The 17,238-nt window shown below is 59.9% G+C and overlaps 3 protein-coding genes and 1 long non-coding RNA gene across 9 annotated transcripts; 2 read left to right on the top strand and 2 right to left on the bottom strand.

Annotated features, from left to right (window-relative positions):
* Positions 1-1,492: 1,492 nt before the first annotated feature.
* SYNGR3 (synaptogyrin 3) lies at positions 1,493-5,833 on the bottom strand. Of its 3 annotated transcripts, XM_082432032.1 has the most exons (6): positions 5,611-5,833; positions 5,132-5,342; positions 4,185-4,219; positions 3,473-3,710; positions 3,069-3,211; positions 1,493-2,974 (listed from the first exon to the last, which is right to left on the bottom strand). In XM_082432032.1, the coding sequence occupies exons 1-6, from the start codon at positions 5,707-5,709 to the stop codon at positions 2,765-2,767; spliced, it is 936 nt and encodes a 311-aa protein (XP_082288158.1). In that variant the 5' UTR covers positions 5,710-5,833; the 3' UTR covers positions 1,493-2,764. The 3 variants fall into 3 exon arrangements, with proteins under 3 accessions (XP_082288158.1, XP_082288159.1, XP_082288160.1); XM_082432033.1 differs by lacking the exons at positions 4,185-4,219; positions 5,132-5,342; XM_082432034.1 differs by lacking the exons at positions 4,185-4,219; positions 5,132-5,342; positions 5,611-5,833 and adding an exon at positions 3,914-4,113.
* Positions 3,678-7,881, top strand: LOC309646065. Its single transcript, XR_014255179.1, has 3 exons — positions 3,678-3,784; positions 4,698-4,885; positions 7,016-7,881. It is a non-coding gene; the product is annotated as an uncharacterized lncRNA (long non-coding RNA).
* Positions 7,882-7,897: 16 nt separating this feature from the next.
* GFER (growth factor, augmenter of liver regeneration) lies at positions 7,898-12,212 on the bottom strand. Of its 4 annotated transcripts, none has more exons than XM_082432019.1 (3): positions 11,367-12,212; positions 10,817-11,013; positions 7,898-8,089 (listed from the first exon to the last, which is right to left on the bottom strand). In XM_082432019.1, exons 1-3 carry the CDS (start codon positions 12,114-12,116, stop codon positions 7,903-7,905), a joined length of 1,134 nt encoding a protein of 377 aa, XP_082288145.1. In that variant the 5' UTR covers positions 12,117-12,212; the 3' UTR covers positions 7,898-7,902. The 4 variants fall into 4 exon arrangements, with proteins under 4 accessions (XP_082288145.1, XP_082288148.1, XP_082288146.1 ...); XM_082432022.1 differs by lacking the exon at positions 7,898-8,089 and adding an exon at positions 9,154-9,883 and having other exon boundaries at positions 11,367-12,160; XM_082432020.1 differs by lacking the exon at positions 7,898-8,089 and adding an exon at positions 9,154-9,888 and having other exon boundaries at positions 11,367-11,969.
* Positions 12,213-12,297: 85 nt separating this feature from the next.
* On the top strand, positions 12,298-17,208 carry NOXO1 (NADPH oxidase organizer 1). The gene is made up of 8 exons (XM_082432023.1): positions 12,298-14,613; positions 14,708-14,788; positions 14,970-15,045; positions 15,147-15,324; positions 15,498-15,679; positions 15,779-15,892; positions 16,520-16,637; positions 16,718-17,208. The coding sequence occupies exons 1-8, from the start codon at positions 14,548-14,550 to the stop codon at positions 16,983-16,985; spliced, it is 1,083 nt and encodes a 360-aa protein (XP_082288149.1). The 5' UTR covers positions 12,298-14,547; the 3' UTR covers positions 16,986-17,208.
* Positions 17,209-17,238: the final 30 nt, after the last annotated feature.

Here is a 17,238-nt window from a genome sequence, read left to right as displayed (position 1 = left end):
TGTCAGACACTACAGCTCAGGTGGTCACCAGTGAGTGCTGGGGTGGGGAAGACCTGTGGGGAGAGCTGGGCAGCTGGGCTTGCTCACAGGAAGAAGCAGCCAACCCTAGGCTCCAGTCCTGGAGGTCAAGCACTGCCCAAGCCTTCCAGGAGTAGAGACAGCCATGCTTGACCTACACTGTGTACCCAGTAAAAAACTATTCTTCCAGAACCTGGGAGTCACACAGACTCGAGGTTTCGATCCATAGACCAGTGAAGGAGCTACTAAAGATCAACAAGAACAATTTAGAAACAGTGCAGGGCATATCTGAAATACTGAAAGAAAATAATTTGTACTTAATTATTTGGATCCAGTATTTTGAAAAGGAACCAGACACCCAGTGAACTCTCCCCTTTCTGCCACAAACACATATAAATAGTAGGAAAAAAGGTCTAAACACATAGCTACATCCAAATAAGGCAACATACTTAGATGAAAAGAAACGGAGATGTCTTTCTAAAAGAAGCAGAAGGGGGTACCCCAGGTGATGGAGGGGACGTGGCCTGCAGTGGGGCCAGGCCAGAGCCACATGGCTGCATGGGCACTGCCTATCTGAAGCCAAGGGCCTGCCTGCCTGTGGCTGAGACTGGAGCAAGTTCCTGGGTGATGGCCATGCTCGGAGCCCACTAAGAGACAGAGCCTTCACCCTCTTCACTCTCCATGGGACTGCCTAGAGGCCACCTGCATTCCCCACCACACCGGAGAAGCCCCTCATAGCTGATGCCCTCTTTGCAGACCTGAGCACAAACAACACCCTCAAAGAGTAACCTGGAAGATGAGCTATCTCATTAACAATATTGAAAATACCGATTCTTAAGCAAGAACCATAACAATACCAGGCAACACTTAGCAGTGTTTGCTGTGTGACAAGCACTGCTCTGAGCTTTTTACAAACACACACACACACACACACACACACACACAGGTTTACGTTAACCCTTCCCGCACCTTTGATGACAAGAACTACTAACTATTTTCCTTTTCCGGAAGGGGAGCCTGAGGCATAGACAAGCTGAGAGACTTGCCCAGAAAGACCAAGCCTGAACACGGCCAAGCCAGCATTCCAGCTCCAGCTCTTACCTGCTTTATTCAACCAGAATGTTGTTAACCAATAAGAAGTCAGAAATGAAAAAGTGACTGAGATAAGAATCCCAATAGATGAATTCAAAAGTAAACAAGACCAAGCTGGGGAAATCTCCAAAGGGGAGTTGGCCAGGCAATGTGGCTCTGGATGCTGCATGGTACACATGGTGGGGTCCCAGGAGCAGAAGGCGGTAAGAAGCGGACATTTGGAGAAATCACGACTGCTTTCCCCAGCATTCTCCAGAACATGGGCATCAGCCTGGTCTCCACCTCCCTGCCCCTTTCTGGATTCTTGGCCCTGGTGCCCCTCAGGTCCCAACCTCTGGCACTGGAGGGGCAGGAGTAGAAAGGATTCCAAGAGTGTCTGGGCCACAGTAAACTCATTTACAGTCTTTATTGTAAAGAAGTTGCAGCTGGAACATGGGACACTGAAAATACACAATCACGGATTGTTCTTTCAGAAGAGGGACGGAGAGACCCATATATACAAAAATTGTAAACATGTTCACTTAAATATCCACAAATAGTTGGTCTATGCTACAACGTACAGGGTTGTCACTCAACTGCAACTCCAGAGGGAGGCGTCTGTCTGTAAAAATGTAATGTGGCAACCGCATTTGGTATTGACTTAATGTGAAAAGCCAGCTTTGAGCAATGCATGAGTACTCAGCTATGCAAAGGGACCCCCAACCTTGGGCTGGGCCTTAAAATGGGGTGCAGCATGGGGAGCGGAGGGACTAGTCCGTCCAGGGAGCCGAGGTAAAGGGGTTTGCGGGGAATGGCTATCTCCAGGGCACGGTGGGAAGGTGAAGCCTCTAGGCCTCTCTCCTCGTGAGGGGCGTGTCCTGCTGGGCACCCAGGTGTCTGGAGCCTCCCTTGGGCAAGGTCTCACTGAAGGGCTGGGAGAGGGCTGATGCCCAGGTCTACAGCCATGTTGTGCTTTCCTGGCCAGAGCTGCCCGCACCCCAGCAAGGGCCTGGGCCAAGGCAGGTAAGGGCTGGAGCTGGGGCCACAGAAAATAGGGGCTGCTTGTGGGGAACTACGAGGTGAAACCTGAAGACTTGACCACAATCACAACATCGACAGGGCTGGGCTACTCTAGTGAGCCTGTGAGAGGAAATGGAGGGAGGCTCCAGACAGAGCACGTGGCCCTACAGGGTGAACCACCGGGACAGAGCAAGGACCACCACTACCCACAGGGACAGGGGATGGGGAACAGTGGCCACGGGGTGAGGGTGGTGTCCCTTCCCCCAGTCACCCCCAGTCCAGGGCAGCCCCTGCACCTGGCTATTGAGGGCAGCTGGACACCTGACCCCAGAGTGTACAGGTGAGCCCTGCCTGGCTGGCTCATGAGGGGAATGGCCCGCTGCCTAGGCTGGTCCACGGGAGGCTGAAGGACACGTGCCCAGGGCTGTGCTGTTCTCTCCTCAGGACCTCTGGCCCTGGGCTGGGGACTAAAGGGAGCGGAGGAACTTGGGGGGCACAGCCCAGTCACCCTGGAGGCTACCCTCTCTTGGCCCCAGATGGCCCACAGCATCCACACGTTGCTGTTGGGCCAGGAGGACCTGAGGGAGGTCCCAGGAAGCCTTGGATCCTGCATTGGTGGGGCAGCCTTTGTGCCTCGGTCTGGGCCTTCTGGCCACTAGTAGGCAGGAACTTGGTACCCTTTGGGGCTGGTGTCCAGAGTCTCGGTGAAGGGCGGGCTCTGGTAGGTCTCGGTGCCCTCCACACCACTGCCCACTGGGTAGCCTGGGTAGGTCTGGCCCGCCCCAGCACCCAGCTGTTCGGTGGCAAAGAGCGACATGTCGGTGCCCAGACGGAACCGCTGCAGGGCCTTCACGGTAAGCGCCGCCTGAGGGGGAGTCCGGGGTCAGCCAGGGCCGACCCTGCCCCGACCCTTACCTGGCCCCAGTCCCTGCCGGCCGCAGGCCGCCGGCCGCACTCACCCAGCTGAGGATGGAGAAGAAGCTGAAGGCGATGGCGGCCCGCGCCGCGTCTCCCGCCTGCGTCGTGCCCGGCCCGGGCGCCGTGCGCTGCCACTGGTTGGTGAGGAAACAAAAGCCCACGAACCACAGGAAGGACCAGAGCCCTGCGGGCAGGTGGGTGGGCGGGCGGGTCAAGGGATGCTGCACCAAGGCGCCCGGCCCAACCCTGCCGGCAAGGAGATTCTGCACACCGAGGACCCGACCCGTCCCGCCCAGTCCCGCCCCGCCCGGACCTGTCCCCGCCCCAATCGGCTGAGAATCTACGCGCTCCCTCTGGCCCCGCCCCGAAGCCCGCCCTCCAGACTCCGCCCACCCGAGAAGCCCCGCGCGCTCCCCCAGGTCCCGCCCCTCACGGCCCCGCCCACCTGAGAAGACCAGGTCGAGCAGCACCGCACGGCGACGGTCGCGGACGCTGCTGATCTGCTGGAAGTGCACGTCGAGCAGCAGGAACGCGGCGCAGGCGAGGAAGGCCCCAAGGCCGAGCGCGACGCCGAAGCGGCAGGCACCCGCGTTGCCGTTGAAGACGCAGCGCAGCTTCGGGTCGCTGTCGGCGTTCACGTAGCCCTCGTTGACTATGGGCCCGAAGACGGCGATGGAGAACACCTGTGGGCGGCGGGAGCGCTCAGGGCCCTACGGTGGCCCCTTCCTGGTCGAGGCCCGAGGTCTCCTAGCCCACCGTGAGTGCCCATGCCCTCGGGAGTGTCCCTGCGTTCCCCTGCAGCACAGGATCTATCTCGGGTGGGGGTCTTCGGGGACCCCCTCCCTTAATATCTACCTCAAGTTTAGTAAGTATGGACAAAACATACCATTTAGTGAGCATCAGCTGTGCCCAGGCACTGTGCTTAAAATGGCTACACGTGTTTGCTCATGGAATCCTCCCAAACAACCACAAGAGTGCCACTGTTCTTATCCTCTTTGTAGATGGGGAAATCGGGGCTCCAACAAGTGAAGTGCCTTGTGGAGGGCTGCATGGTTGATAAGAGCCAGGGCTGACATTCAAGCTGGGTCCTCTGTACCTTGTGGAGCCCGTAGTGTCCCCCATGGCCCACTCCAGAGTGTGGGAACAGGAGCTTTCACCTGGACCAGCGATCCCCAGGCTTGAGTCAGCAGGGCTAGGTGAAGTAGATGTGGAGTCAGGCGAGAAGGGCGGGAGCATGGGGGGGGGGGGGCGGGCAGCAGAAGGACAGCTGCACAGAGCTGTCAGCCAGGACCTGAGTGGAACCCACCCTTAGCATTTGGGAGCTGTGCGGGCTCGTTTCCTAGCATGCCAAATGTAGCAGGCACAACTCATGGGGTGCTGGGAACAGGAATAATGCCCACCCAGCGTCCTGCACTTTGTGGGCACTCCAGGGATGATGGCCCCACATGACTGTGGCTAATTAACACCATCCATACGTGCTTGGGCTTAAAAGGCGACACCGCTGACCTCTGGGGTTCAGTCAAACCTCAGTGCCCTGTGCCCACGAGGGCTGGAAGGCAAAGGAGTGGACCACAGTCCTTTTAAACCAGAAGCTGCTCTTTGAGCTCTGGGCAGCCCTATATTTCTAAAAAAAAGACCTCAGATTTCAGCTTCATTTCTCTCTTTTCCAGCCCCAGCTCCTAGAGACTTAGTCAAGAGTGAAACCAAGGTGCAAGATACGGACACGTACCCACAGATTGGTGCACAAGTCAGGTCAGAGCTGGGACCAGAACGTAGGGTCCCTACTTCCTGGTCTGGCCAGAGTCACACCACCCAAGGGCCCCTGCCCCACCCTGGGCACCGCCCTCCTGGAACACAGGTGAGTACGTGCCACCACCAGCCACCACCAGGTGGACAAAACCCAGAACTCAGCATTCCACCTTCCATCTCTCCTGCCTGGAGGGATGGGAAGGAGGAGCAGGCCACTGGGCCTAAGGTTGCTCCAGTAGGCTAGGCTGCCTCTAAATCTGCCCCTCCCACACCACCTCCCAGGAAGCCTTCCCAGTGTAGAGCCCCTTCCAGCTGCCCCAGTCAGAGGAATCCCAGAGCACACCCCCCAACTCACAGTTGCAACTGGGGGGCCTGGGAATGGCCAGCTCCCTTCGAAGGAGCCGGGAGGATGTGCGTGCAGAAGTAGGGGGGAGGCTCTGCCTGATTCTCTTGGCTCCGATAGCCCTTACTCGTGCTGAGGCTGAGCGCTCAAGCCCCTCCGCGAATCCTGCCCCCACCCCTGTGCCCGCTTCCAGGGTGTAAGCACAGGAAAAACCGAGCGAGGGCTGAGGAAGGGGATTGAGTTAGACCTAAGGAAGAATTGGGAGGTGGGTGCGGCGGGCGGTGACCTCTCAAGGTACCCGGCTGTCGCCGCCGGCCCCTCCCCCGCCCGCAGGTGGGCGCGCCCTGCCGGTGACGTCACCCCAACCTGAGGCCGGCGGGGGAGGGGCCGGCAAGGATGAGGATGGGGGCGAGGGGCAGGTGATAGGGATGAGGGAGGCGAGGCGAAGTGGGACGGGGTATCGGGGCGGGGCTTGGGCCGGGGCCACTCACCCAGGACGCGATCCGCAGCAGGGTCTGGGGCCGCCGCGCGAAGCTCACAGGGTCCAGGGCGGCCCCTGCGCGTCCCGCGCCGAACGAGGCTCCCTCCATGGCCAGCCCGGGTGGGCCGCGCGCCCCCGGCGCCCTCTGTCCTTCTGTCCGTCAGGCCGACCCCGCCCGAGGCCGCCCGGGGCTGCTGCCGATGCTGCCGATGCTGCCGCTGCCGCTGCCGCCTTCCAGGAGTGCGCGCCGGCCGCGGCGGGGGCGCGCGGGGCGGGACCGAGCCTACACCCCTCCCTCTGGTCCACGCGCGCAGGGCTGGAGCCCTCACCTCCCTCCACCTTGCCCACCTTCCACCCCACCCCACCCACTCTCACCGCAGGACCAGGGTCCGAGACGGAGACCATCCACCAGGTCCCCATCAGGAGGCGGGGTCAAGGGACTGAGTCCCCCACGTCCACTCACAAGTAGTCAGGAGTCAGCAGGGCAGGTGGACACTGGGCTCAGCCTTTGCCGTAGCCACGTGGGTGGACAGACCGACATGACCCCACTCCTCTGTACAGGGCCCTTTCCTGAGTGCCTAAGGAGGTAACAGGTCCAAGGGCTCCAGCGTCTCCCCCAGCCCTCAGGGAAAGGGAACCCAGCTTCCTGCCTCTGGTCCCCATAGACCAGAGGGAGGTTACTGGGGCCTTTCCCATGACTTCCCACTGCACCCTAGCTTCTCCTTCAGATTCTATCCTCCCTAACAGGGAGGGAGAATGGCCTCTGCCCTCAGGGACACTTGTCCAGGCAGGCAGAGCCCAGAGGCCCACATGGGTGGGAGTTGGGGCATCTCTGCTCTTTTCCTGTGGCTGGATGTTGTCATTCCGAGGGTGCTCACTGAGCCCTGCACACTCCTGGGTCTCCCCAACTGACTTTCAGCTGACATATTTAGTTTTGGGCCGAGGAGTGGGGAGAAGCATCAGAGATGGGGAGTTTGGAAGAGCGGGTACCTAGCTTCCCAGCACCCCCGCTGGGTCTGTTCCACAGATGGCCCAGCCCCAGGTTAGACAAGGTCCCTTCCTGCATGTTCCTTCCAGGCCAACCTGGCAGGGACCCAGATGACTCCTGTTTCTGTCTAGGACATTGAGGAAAGTCTGCATTTGTTGAGCATTTACAGTGCCAGGTGTTTCACCACGACCTGTGGAGGCAGGAACTGTTTTACTGCCATTCTTCAGATGGTAAATAGGCAGGTGGGAATTCCCTGGTGGTCCAGTGGTTACGACTCACGCTTTCGCTGCAGAGGGCCCGGGTTTGATCCGTGGTCGGGTAACTAGGATCCTGCAAGCTGCACTGTTAGCCAAATTTTAAAAAAAACAAAAAAAAAAACAGGGCTTCTCTGGTGGCGCAATGGTTAAGAATCCACCTGCCAATGCAGGGGACACGGGTTCGAGCCCTGGTCTGGGAAGATCCCACATGCCGCAGAGCAACTAAGCCCGTGTGCCACAATTACTGAGCCTGCACTCTAGAGCCCGTGAGCCACAACTACTGAAGCCTGCGCGCCTAGAGCCCGTGCTCCGCAACAAGAGAAGCCACTGCAATGAGAAGCCCACGCATTGCAATGAAGAATAGCCCCCGCTCACCACAACTAAAAGAAAGCCGGCGCGCAGCAACGAGGACCCAACGTGGCCAAATATAAATAAATAAATAAATAAATTTAAACAAACAAACAAAAGGCAGACTGGTTGAGTTCCTTCATCACACTTAGAAAGTGAAGAGCTGGGATTCAAATCCAGGTCCCTACTGTGCCAGGGCAGGTGTGGCCAGAAGTGCCACCCACTAGTTGACTCCATGACACTGTGCATCCAATCCTATCACCTCTCCCCTGTCAGTGACAGTTTCCTCTCTTGTCTCATGCATCATTCATTTCCCCCTTTTACTTGATCATTTACATCAGTGCCTAAACCTGCTCCATTCCTGAGCCCACTTCCCCTCCAGCTGTCACTGCTCCCTTTAGTCCCAGGGGCAATGCAGGCACTGCCATGCTGTCCCCATCCTCCTAGGAACACTTCTGATGTCACCCTCTCCTCGTGTTCCTCCTACTTCATGGGCCCTTTCTTGTTATCTCTTTCTGGTTCCCTCCTCTTGTTCCATCTGTGACCTTTGAGCCTTAGGGGTCCCAGGGCATGGTCCTGGGGCTCTTCTCCCTGCTCTATGCTCACTGCCTTGGTCTCCATGCTAACAGCTTGAGCCAGAATTTTCCCTTGAACTAGAGTCCCACTCATCTTAGCCTGGATACCCTGGAAAACAGAATCTGTGGCAAAGTTAAAGAGTTTTATTGGGAGGTGAAACTTTGGGGAAGCCAGAGTTAGGGAAAAAGGAAAGTGAGGCAGGGAAGGAGGGAGAGCAAACATGGACGGCGTGCTCCTGAGCTGACCACAGCTTTGCTGGCTCCCAGCGCACAGGTGACTCGGGAAAGGCCAGAGACAAGTCCTGTGCTGGGGATGTCCATCTGTAGGAGGAAAGAACAGTGACTTCTCTGCTGGTTGCTCCCTGCCTCCTATTTCTTTATGTCACCTGGCCCCTTGGGCAGCCCTGAGGAAGCCAGCACCCCCGTGGGGCCAGTGGGGTAAAGATGCAGAGGAGGCTGTGCCAAAGGTTGGCCCTTGCCCAGGGAGGAGCCGAGACACCATGGGGAGAGGTGAGAGCTGTACGACCACAGGGGTACGGCGCACTGTTGCTGGGCCATTCCAGCTGGGAGCCAATGCCTGGGAGCAGGTGTGGCTGAGAGGATATGTGAAGGCCCAAAAGCTGGGGCCAGTGGGGTAAAAATGCAGAGGAGGCTGTGCCAAAGGTTGGCCCTTGCCCAGGGAGGAGCCGAGACACCATGGGGAGAGGTGAGAGCTGTACGACCACAGGGGTACGGCGCACTGTTGCTGGGCCATTCCAGCTGGGAGCCAATGCCTGGGAGCAGGTGTGGCTGAGAGGATATGTGAAGGCCCAAAAGCTGGGTCCAGGTCACCCCCAGACCTGCTCCACTCACAGCCTTCGGAATCTCACTGATACACTGGGCAACTCCCTCCTTCCAGTGGCCAGAACCCCACAGCCACCTTGGGCTCCACCTTCAGAGTGTATCCGGTGAGGCCTCCCACTCACCCTGGGGCGAGCTTCCCTCTCAGCTGCCACAGGGGTGCCTGCCCGGCCTCCTCTTGCCCACGCCTGCCTCATTCCATCTCAACAGCCAGAGGGACCTTTCAAAAGTCACATTCTGCCATTCCTCTGCTCCAAACCCTCCACTATGTTCCATGGGAGCTGGGTGTTAAAACCATATCGTTGCTGGGGCCTTGAGGACCTCCTGCCATGTGACCTCCCCTCACCTCTCTGATCCTCCCTTGGCTCCAGCAACTCAGCCTCCTTGGTGTTCCTGGAACATCCTGGCCCACCCTTGTCTTGGAACTGCTCCCTCTTCCTAAGGAGCCAGAACCCAGATAGGAGGAAGCAGGAGACCACAGAGGGACGAGGGCAGGCCCTGTCCATCGTTGCAAATCCCAGCACAAAACACACTGAGGCCAGGTCTTCAGTCACTTCTCCAGCATTTTATTTTTGGTCTCAAGCTCCACGGAGCCTCCTCTGACAGGCCTGGGACGGCTCTGCGAGGCCATGTGCCAGATGGAAGGTGCACAGCAGAGCTCAGCCCCCAGGCCTCTTTCCTGAAGTGCAAATGGCACACAGCCTCTGGGGCTACCGTCCCTGTTGACCCCTAGCTTTCCCTAGCTACAACGTGGGGAGACAGTGGCCTGGCCCGGAAGGGCGACACAGGGGAGCCCAGACAGGCCTGCCACCTTCCTGTGCGGGGAAGTAGGCAGCAGGGTGTCGAGTGGGTGGAAGGCCGAATCCTGAGAGGAAGGGACAGCCTAGGCTGCTCCTGCCTCCTTCACCTGCAGCCCCACGGGGCGCGGGCTGAGGAGGAGGCCATCGGGGTGCCTGCAACGGGTACCTCCACTTACACTCCGAACCTGAGAGGGAAAGGGCTCCACGGGTAGCGTCTGGGGACCACCCAACTGAGACAAGGCAGGCCCTGGCTCTGACGCGCACTTTAATGAGCCCCACCCTCTCTGGCCAGGCCGCCCACAGGCTCTGGCTGCCCTCTAGTCACAGGAGCCGTCCTTCCAGCCGTCGCGCCAGCGCTCGTCCACCAGCGAGCAGTTGAAGTCCGGCTTGCCTAGCTTGCGGTTCACCTCGTTGTGCAGGCGGCATAGCCACTGGGTGAAGCAGGCCCGAGTGCGAGTGTCTGGCTGGTTCCTGCATATCCTGCGTGGGGGGGAGCACACGGAGGAGGGCAGGCAGTGCTCCCACTGTCCCCGCCCCACCAGCTCCTTGCCTGCTCAATTCAGGGAGGAGAGCTGGGGCACTGCTGTGAGCTACACCCAGAAGTGCCCTCATGCTCTGAATTCCCAGAAGGGGGCAGACCCTGCAGCAGCAAGGCCTGGTGGACTCCTAGGCCCGCTCAAACCCTCACCTCGGGAGCTTTGCAAACCCTGTCAAGAGCCCTGGGCAAGACATTGAGGCAGAGGCCTCAACTTTACAACCTGGTAACAATCAGGAATCCTCACCCCAGCGTCCCTGGCCCCAGGCAGTGTGTGGAAAGGGTGGGGCTGGCATAAAGGCAAAACTGAAAACCAGATCTGTTTCTTAGCACCTGTGGCCCTGCTGCATCAGCTCAGCAAGAGACTTTGTTCTAAATGCCCAGGCTTCAAACAGCAAGGGCTGCCCTGCCCCCCACATCCTGCCCAGAAACGCCATGGGTGCCAAAGAACAGTTCTTGGGCTCCCCAATGAAGAAAAGGTGGCTCCTGGAAGCAACAGCAGTGAGTTCCCAAGGTCTTGAAATTGGCAGTCCTGCTCCAGAAGTTAGGCAAAGTGGAGTCCTCCGAAACCTGCCAGAGCCTCCATCAGTGCTAAGCAAGGGATCTCATGAGGGAAGCCCTCCCCGGAAGCCTTGTGGCTGCAGAAAGAAGCAGTACCCAGCAGCAGCCCCAGACAGCTTGGCCTTTGAGGAGAAAGAAGATGGCTCAGATGATCCAATCCCTTCTCTGTCGGTGGTCCCTGCTCTCAGCAACCCTCTGCCACCTCTGCATCTTATTTCTCTAGGCTCCCCTTTATGACATCAGCCAGGGGCCCCAGGCCCAGGCTCCAGGTGGGATGCTCTGCTGCCTGCAGACTGTGCAGACACAACTTACCTTTTCTTTATGTCTTCAGCACACTCCTCACACGGGTAAAACTTGGAAAATAAATGTATGAACTGAGCCATATCTTGCTGCTGTTCTGGGGTGGGCAGGTCGGGATAGTAGGCCGCCAGGGTGTGGAGGACGGCCCAGCTGTGGCGGCCCAGTTCCTCGCGATCCGGAGGACAATCTTCCCTAAACTTGCTGTCCCGCTGCGGAAGAAGGCCGACCAAGGGTCAGTTCGGTTTTCCCCAACCAGAAACCTACAAAGCTGCCCTTTTTTCCCCACCAGCCGGAGGCCCGCTGACTGGAGACAGAAGTCCTGAGGCCGATCCAGCCCACATGTGGCTAAGAGCCGAAAGGCCAGGGTTACCTTGGGGGCAAGGTTTAGGAACAGCCAAACCCGGGGGGCAAAGTTTCTCAGGCTTAGGGCCTGTGGGAACGCTCGGCCTGGGTCTTGGGAAGTCTGCCCGGGGTGCTTGAAAACAAGGTGTGGGGGCCGGGGCTAGGAGTCAGCAGGGCTCGCGGGTCTCTGAGGGGAGGTGGCGCCCCCCTGCATCTGCACCTTCTGCTGTGTCCGCATCCACGACTTGAAGTCCACGCAGGCCCGGCAGGGCCGCCTCCGGGAGGCGTCCTCGGCGACCTGAGAATCGGAGGCCGGCGCCTGGGATGGCGTCCGCGCCGAAGCGGCGGAATCTCTCCGCCCCGCGCCCCGGCCGCGCGCGTCCGTCACCAGGTCGTCCATCACCTCGGAGCGCGCGCCGCCGGGCAGAAAGGAGAAGAGGCTCCCACCGCCGAAGCTGCCCCGCTCCCCGGGCGCCGCCATGTTGCCCGCGCAATGCCTGCCGGGCCAGGTCGGCCTCCAGATGGGCTTCCAAGTCGGCCTCCAGGCCAGCGCGCGCGCCGCCGCCAGGGCGCGGCCACAGGAGCCGGGCGCGCGCGCCGCGGGCGCGGGCGCTGGGCCTGAGCTGGGGCCGGGGGTGGGGCCGGGGGTGGGGCCCGGGGCGGTGTCCGGCCTGGAGGCGGGGCTGGGGGCCTTGGTCCGCGCCCGGCAAGCGGCAGAGCCAGAGACAGGGGCCCGGGCTAAGGACGCGCCGGAGGCCCGGGCCGGGGTGCGCGCGGAACCGGAGGCCCGAGCCCTGGCCGCGCCCCTGGGCCTCGTTCCACGGCCCGTGCCCGACCTGCGTCGTCCGTGGCTGCGCTCCCGCCTCCTCCAGTAGAAGAGCAGCGTGTTGTGGAAGACGCGCCCTGGCCGTGCCGCGGCCTCGGGCTGCGGCCTCGGCCACGTCCGTGTTGCGGTCCGCGATGCCCCCATTGCTTCGCTCTGACCGTCCCGCGTGCCCGCGGCTTGGCTCTGTGCCCTCAGTTGGGGGAGCGCCCAGCTGGGCCGTGAGCGCACAGAGGGCGTGCTGTTGGTGCCGGGGGTCCAGGGGATCCACCTTGGCGACCGGCGCCATGGCAACGGGCGCCTGGCAACGCGGGGCGGGGCCGTGCCTGCAAAGGAGGAGGTGCGTCTCTGGGCTCCCGCGAGTACCGAGCGGCCCCTCTCCCCCACCTCCCCCGAATCCTACAGCCTACTTGAAGAGGTTAAGCCCACGTCGGGAGTGGCCTCAGGGATACCTCTGCTTCCATATGTACATTAATTCACTCTGCAAGTATTTGTGTAGTGCCTAATCTGTTCTAAGCACTGTTCTAGGCACTGGTCAGTGCAAGGAGCAAGATTCGTCTGTCCCTGACCTCCTCAGCTCATAGTCCAGTGGTCAAGACGGAAAAAACAAAACCAAACAAACAAAAAAGAGTCACACTAATAAATGTTCAGGTACAAACTGTGATGGGGGCCATGAACAGGGCGTGGTAAATCTGGGAGGCCTCCTTGAGGAGGTCACCCTTAGGCAGTGACCTGAAGGATAAGGAATCAACTGAGGAGGGCAGTCAAGGCCAAGGCAGGAGGGAGGAGGATCTTGGCTTCTTGCAAGGCCAGTGGGACAGGACCTGGGAAGGGTGGTGGGAGGAGAGATCCAGAGGTGGCCAGGGACCCACCAAGGACATCATCAACTGCCATGGCAGCTGGGAATTTATTCTGAGGACCCTGGGAAGGTGCTGGGAAGTTTTGGGCAGGGTACCCTGGCCTGATCCCATTTCTGTTTCGCAAAGATTCCTCTGAAGAGTGGATTTCATGAGAGCAAGTGAGGAGCACAGGCTTTGGGGGAGGATGGGGCTGTTGGTAGTTGTCCAGGTGAGAGATGAGGGTAGGGGGTGTTGAGAAAGAAAGAGTGGAAAGGATCCAGGTTGCTGGGGGTGTAGAGCAGGGGCTCTCAGTTGGCATAGGGAGAGGCCTCAGCATCTTTCTAGGTCCCTGGCTGTGAGGAAGCTGGCCCTTCTCCCACTTCTCTCCTCTGTCTTCCAAGGGAGCAGGATCTGTCCCACCCTGTACCCTACCAGGCCAGTGGCCCCCACTGAGAATGGCAAGTGTGACAGCTGGGCTGAAGGCACCTTGCAAAAATTAGGCCTATGTCCACAAGTGTTCATTGCCTGGGCCAAGACTAGGGAAGGTTTGAAGGTTTCAGAGAGAGCCACTGGTTGGACAGACACACAAAGGTTTCAAAGAGAGCCACTGGTTGGACAGATACACTCTGGTCTTTTGTCAAGGCCAGAGTGGTTTCCTGGAGGGATGCCATAGAGGCTGACCCCTCCCTCGAGGGCTTGGGGTAGAGGGAGTCTCAACACAGAGCTGGTGGCTCCAACAGGGGGAAGAACCACTGTGTGCCAGGGTTGGATGGGGCTCCAAAAATCTCCCCTATAAGGAAGCAGTCCAGAGATGTGGGGCACCTGGGCACACCATCTGTCTGGGGATTCTAGGGCCTTCCCTTCACCACCCCAGTTAGTGGGGGGATGGTCATCCTGATCTCAGAGGCTGTGTTTGCAGCAAACTATGATAAATCATGAATTCAGAGATGGCTCTCAAAACAGTCCTAGTCACCACCTCCCCCATCCCCCAAGCGCTGGTGACTAGAGATGGACCCTCTTCATCCTGCCCCAAGTCTCTCCACCACAGGGGAACCTATGGGGTAAAGCTGTGACATCCGCCTCTCCCCAACACATGATGAAAAAAACCCTGACAGTTAATATCCATTTAACACAAATTTCCTCCTCTGTGATTTGGGGACATTACAGAGACCTTTCCTCCAATGTGAGGATTAAGCCAAACAAAGCACTTAAAGCCTTTTAACACTGGGTCACTGGTTCCTGATGATGACAGCAGTTAGCGCCCCAGGGAGTTCAAAGACAGAACCAAAGGGCACACCCGGCAGGCGGCTCTGACCGATCTCAGCACTACACAGGGTGTGGGAGAGCCGGGAGGTGTGGCCAGGCCTGGCGGCACTTTGATGGCTCTTCCTTCTCCTCCTCCTCCAGCCATGGCCAGACTCCAGCAGGAGGGCCTCAGGCCACAGTCCCAGCCCCAGCCCCTCCACTCTTTCTTTGCTTCTCCTCCCACCCACGGAGCCCTGTGCTCCTGCCCCTCTACAGGCTAGGGGTGCGGTGAGGAAGCTGTGAAGGACCCAGTCACGGGCAGGGAAGTACAGCAAGGACCTGGCAGGTCTGGGGCATCGCCAGGGAATTCCAAACAGTCTTCCGGGTACCCGAGGCCTCCCCTCCTCCCCATGTAGGCAGGGAGGCAGTGGGACGCTTGACCACACCCGACAGACTCCAGAAACCTGTGACGGAGATCTGGGGAGGCCACAGCGATGGCAGGCCCCCGGCACCCAGTGTCTGTGAGCGGGGCAGCTATGGTACAGACGGACAGGCTCCAGGTGGGGACCGACGGGACCCCTGCCAGCCCCAAGGGAGAGGGAGGGAGTTCCTGGCCTAGCGCCTCCAAGAAGCCCTCAACCTTTCATCTAACAGACGTTCACCTTTTCCGTGTGCTGGTCGGATGACAGCGACACCTTTGCGCGAAGAAGCTGGGAGGAGTTCAGGAGACTCCATGTGAGTGAGTTTGGAGCCACCCCGACTTCCCCCAACTGCATGACCCACCCGTGACCACCCCCCATTGCCTGCCCTTGTGCCCACTCGGGCTTCCAGCCCCTAAGATCCTGGAAAGGGATCCCCGCCCTCCCAGGGGAACCAGTGGGCCCTCGGAGACCGACATGCTCCTTCTCGCCCTCAGAAAACCCTCAAGGAGACCTTTCCAGTGGAAGCTGGTCTGCTGCGGAGATCTGACCGCATTCTCCCCAAGCTTCCAGGTCAGGCCAGCAAGGATCCCAGGAGGGGCGGGGGAGGCAGCAGTCTGATGTGGGGAGCCCTGGGGGTGCTGTCTCACGGTCAGTCCCTATCCTGCCCACAGATGCATCGTTGTTGGTGCACTGGCGCCGCACTGGCCGAGGCCTGGCGCGCCTGCAGCTGCTGGAGACCTACTCAAGGGCGCTGCTGGCGGCAGGGGAGCGTGTGGCCCACAGCCCGGTGCTCACTGGCTTCTTTGCACCACAACCCATGGACTTGGAGCCTGCGCTGCCAGCTGGCAGGTGCCTGACCCACCCCCAACTCTCTGTCAGCAGAAACATCTGGAAGATGGGGGAGGCGGGGTAGAGGAAGGGCCAATGAGGACGGGAGGCTCGGAGGCTGGATGGACGTGTGGGGGATGCCAAGCAGTTCCCACACTTCCCATCCACCCACCTCTCACCTGCACCCTCACCAGCCTGGTGATCCTGCCTGCCCCGCAAGAGCCCCTGCCAGGCCCCACGGGCAGCCCTGCCATCCGCAGCCTGGAGGCTCAGAGCCTGCGCTGCCTGCAGCCCTTCAGCACCCAGGACACATGGGGCCAGCCCTTCCATGCTCGGCCCCAGGAGGCCCTAGATGTGCTGCTGCGACACCCCTCAGGTGGGCCTGGGCAGGAGTCTGGGGACACGCCCTTCTGCCCCCTGGGATGTCAGTGGGCCTCAGGAACCAAAACACCCCTTGCCCTTATCTTGGGCACAGGCTGGTGGCTGGTGGTGAATGAGGACCAGCAGACGGCATGGTTTCCTGCTCCCTACTTGGAAGAGGTGGCCCTGGGCCAGGGACGAGATGGGGAACGGTCCCTAGGGAGCAGTGGTGAGACTAACCCTCCTCCCCACACCCACCACCACGGGGCAGTGTTCAGCAAAGCTGAGTCACAAGAAGCATGCAAGCCAGGGGAGTGAGGCCATGGGATGACCAGGGGGTGCCAGTGGCCCTGTAGTGTGTGCTTGGTCCCCACAGTGAGCCGGAGCCCCACTGGGTTATTTATTTATTTATTTACTATTTTTGGCTGCATTGGTTCTTCGTTGCTGTGCACAGGCTTCCTCTAGTTGCAGCGAGCAGGGGCTACTCTTCCTTGCGGTGCACAGGCTTCTCATTGCAGTGGCTTCTCTTGTTGTGGAGCACGGGCTCTAGGTGCGCGGGCTTCAGTTGTTGTGGCTCATGGGCTCTAGAGCACAGGCTCAGGAGCTGTGGCGCACCGGCTTAGTTCTGTGACATGTGGGATCTTCCTGGACCAGGGCTCGAACCCGTGTCCCCTGCATTGGCAGGCGGATTCTTAACCACTGCGCCACCAGGGAAGCCCCACACTGGGTTTTAAAGCAGTCCCTGGTGTCAGCAGAGATCCAGAGGGGAGCCCAGAGGTGGTGATTCAGCAGATGATGCAGGGACCAAGAAGTGGGGCCCTGGCCTCTGTGGTGACCACCAAGGATCCATTCCCAGGGTCCCAGTTCTGTGCTTCCCATGCCTACGAGAGCAGCCAAGCCGACGAGCTGTCTGTGCCCGCAGGGGCACGCGTGCATGTGCTAGAAACGTCAGACCGTGGTTGGTGGCTGTGCAGGTGCGTGGGGTGGGGCTCTGGTGGGCCCAGTCTAACAGGGGTAGGGCCCAGTGCTAACCAAACCCCGCCCTCCCCCGCAGGTTCCAAGGCCGCACTGGTCTTCTTCCAGCTGCAATGCTGCAGCCTGATGGGCTGGGCACACTCCTCAGCGGACCATGGCTCCACCTCAGGGTAGATGGTGGGGAGGACAGGGAGGGCGAGGTCCAAAGCTCCCCCAAGTCCTCCCAGGCCACAACCCTGCCGCCTACCGTGCCTGCCCGACCATCTCGGAGTGCCATTCAGAGCTGCTGCTGCACCATCACCCGTAAGGCACTAGGGCAGGACCCAGGGTGTCACGGACCCCCTTGAGAGTGTGTGGCACATTGTGAAAGGCTGCGCTGTGCACCCCACAGCTGGAGCGGCAGGTCAGAGGCTCCAGACCCCAAGGATGATGGCTGGCAGCCACATCAGCCTCAGGGCTGTGGGATGCGCAGTTGAGGGTGGGATTCCCTGGCTGGTGGGGCAAGGAGACTACACTCTCCCTCGTCTTCTGAGTAAAGTTCTCCTGACTGACCCCCACCCAGTGTCTGTGCTGAGGGGCAGGGACTGGGGGATCTTGGGC

Source organism: Balaenoptera physalus (assembly GCF_965194825.1).
Source record: "Balaenoptera physalus genome assembly, chromosome: 16".
Classification (NCBI taxonomy): Eukaryota; Metazoa; Chordata; class Mammalia; order Artiodactyla; family Balaenopteridae; genus Balaenoptera; species Balaenoptera physalus.
This window is presented reverse-complemented; position numbering and strand designations above follow the sequence as displayed.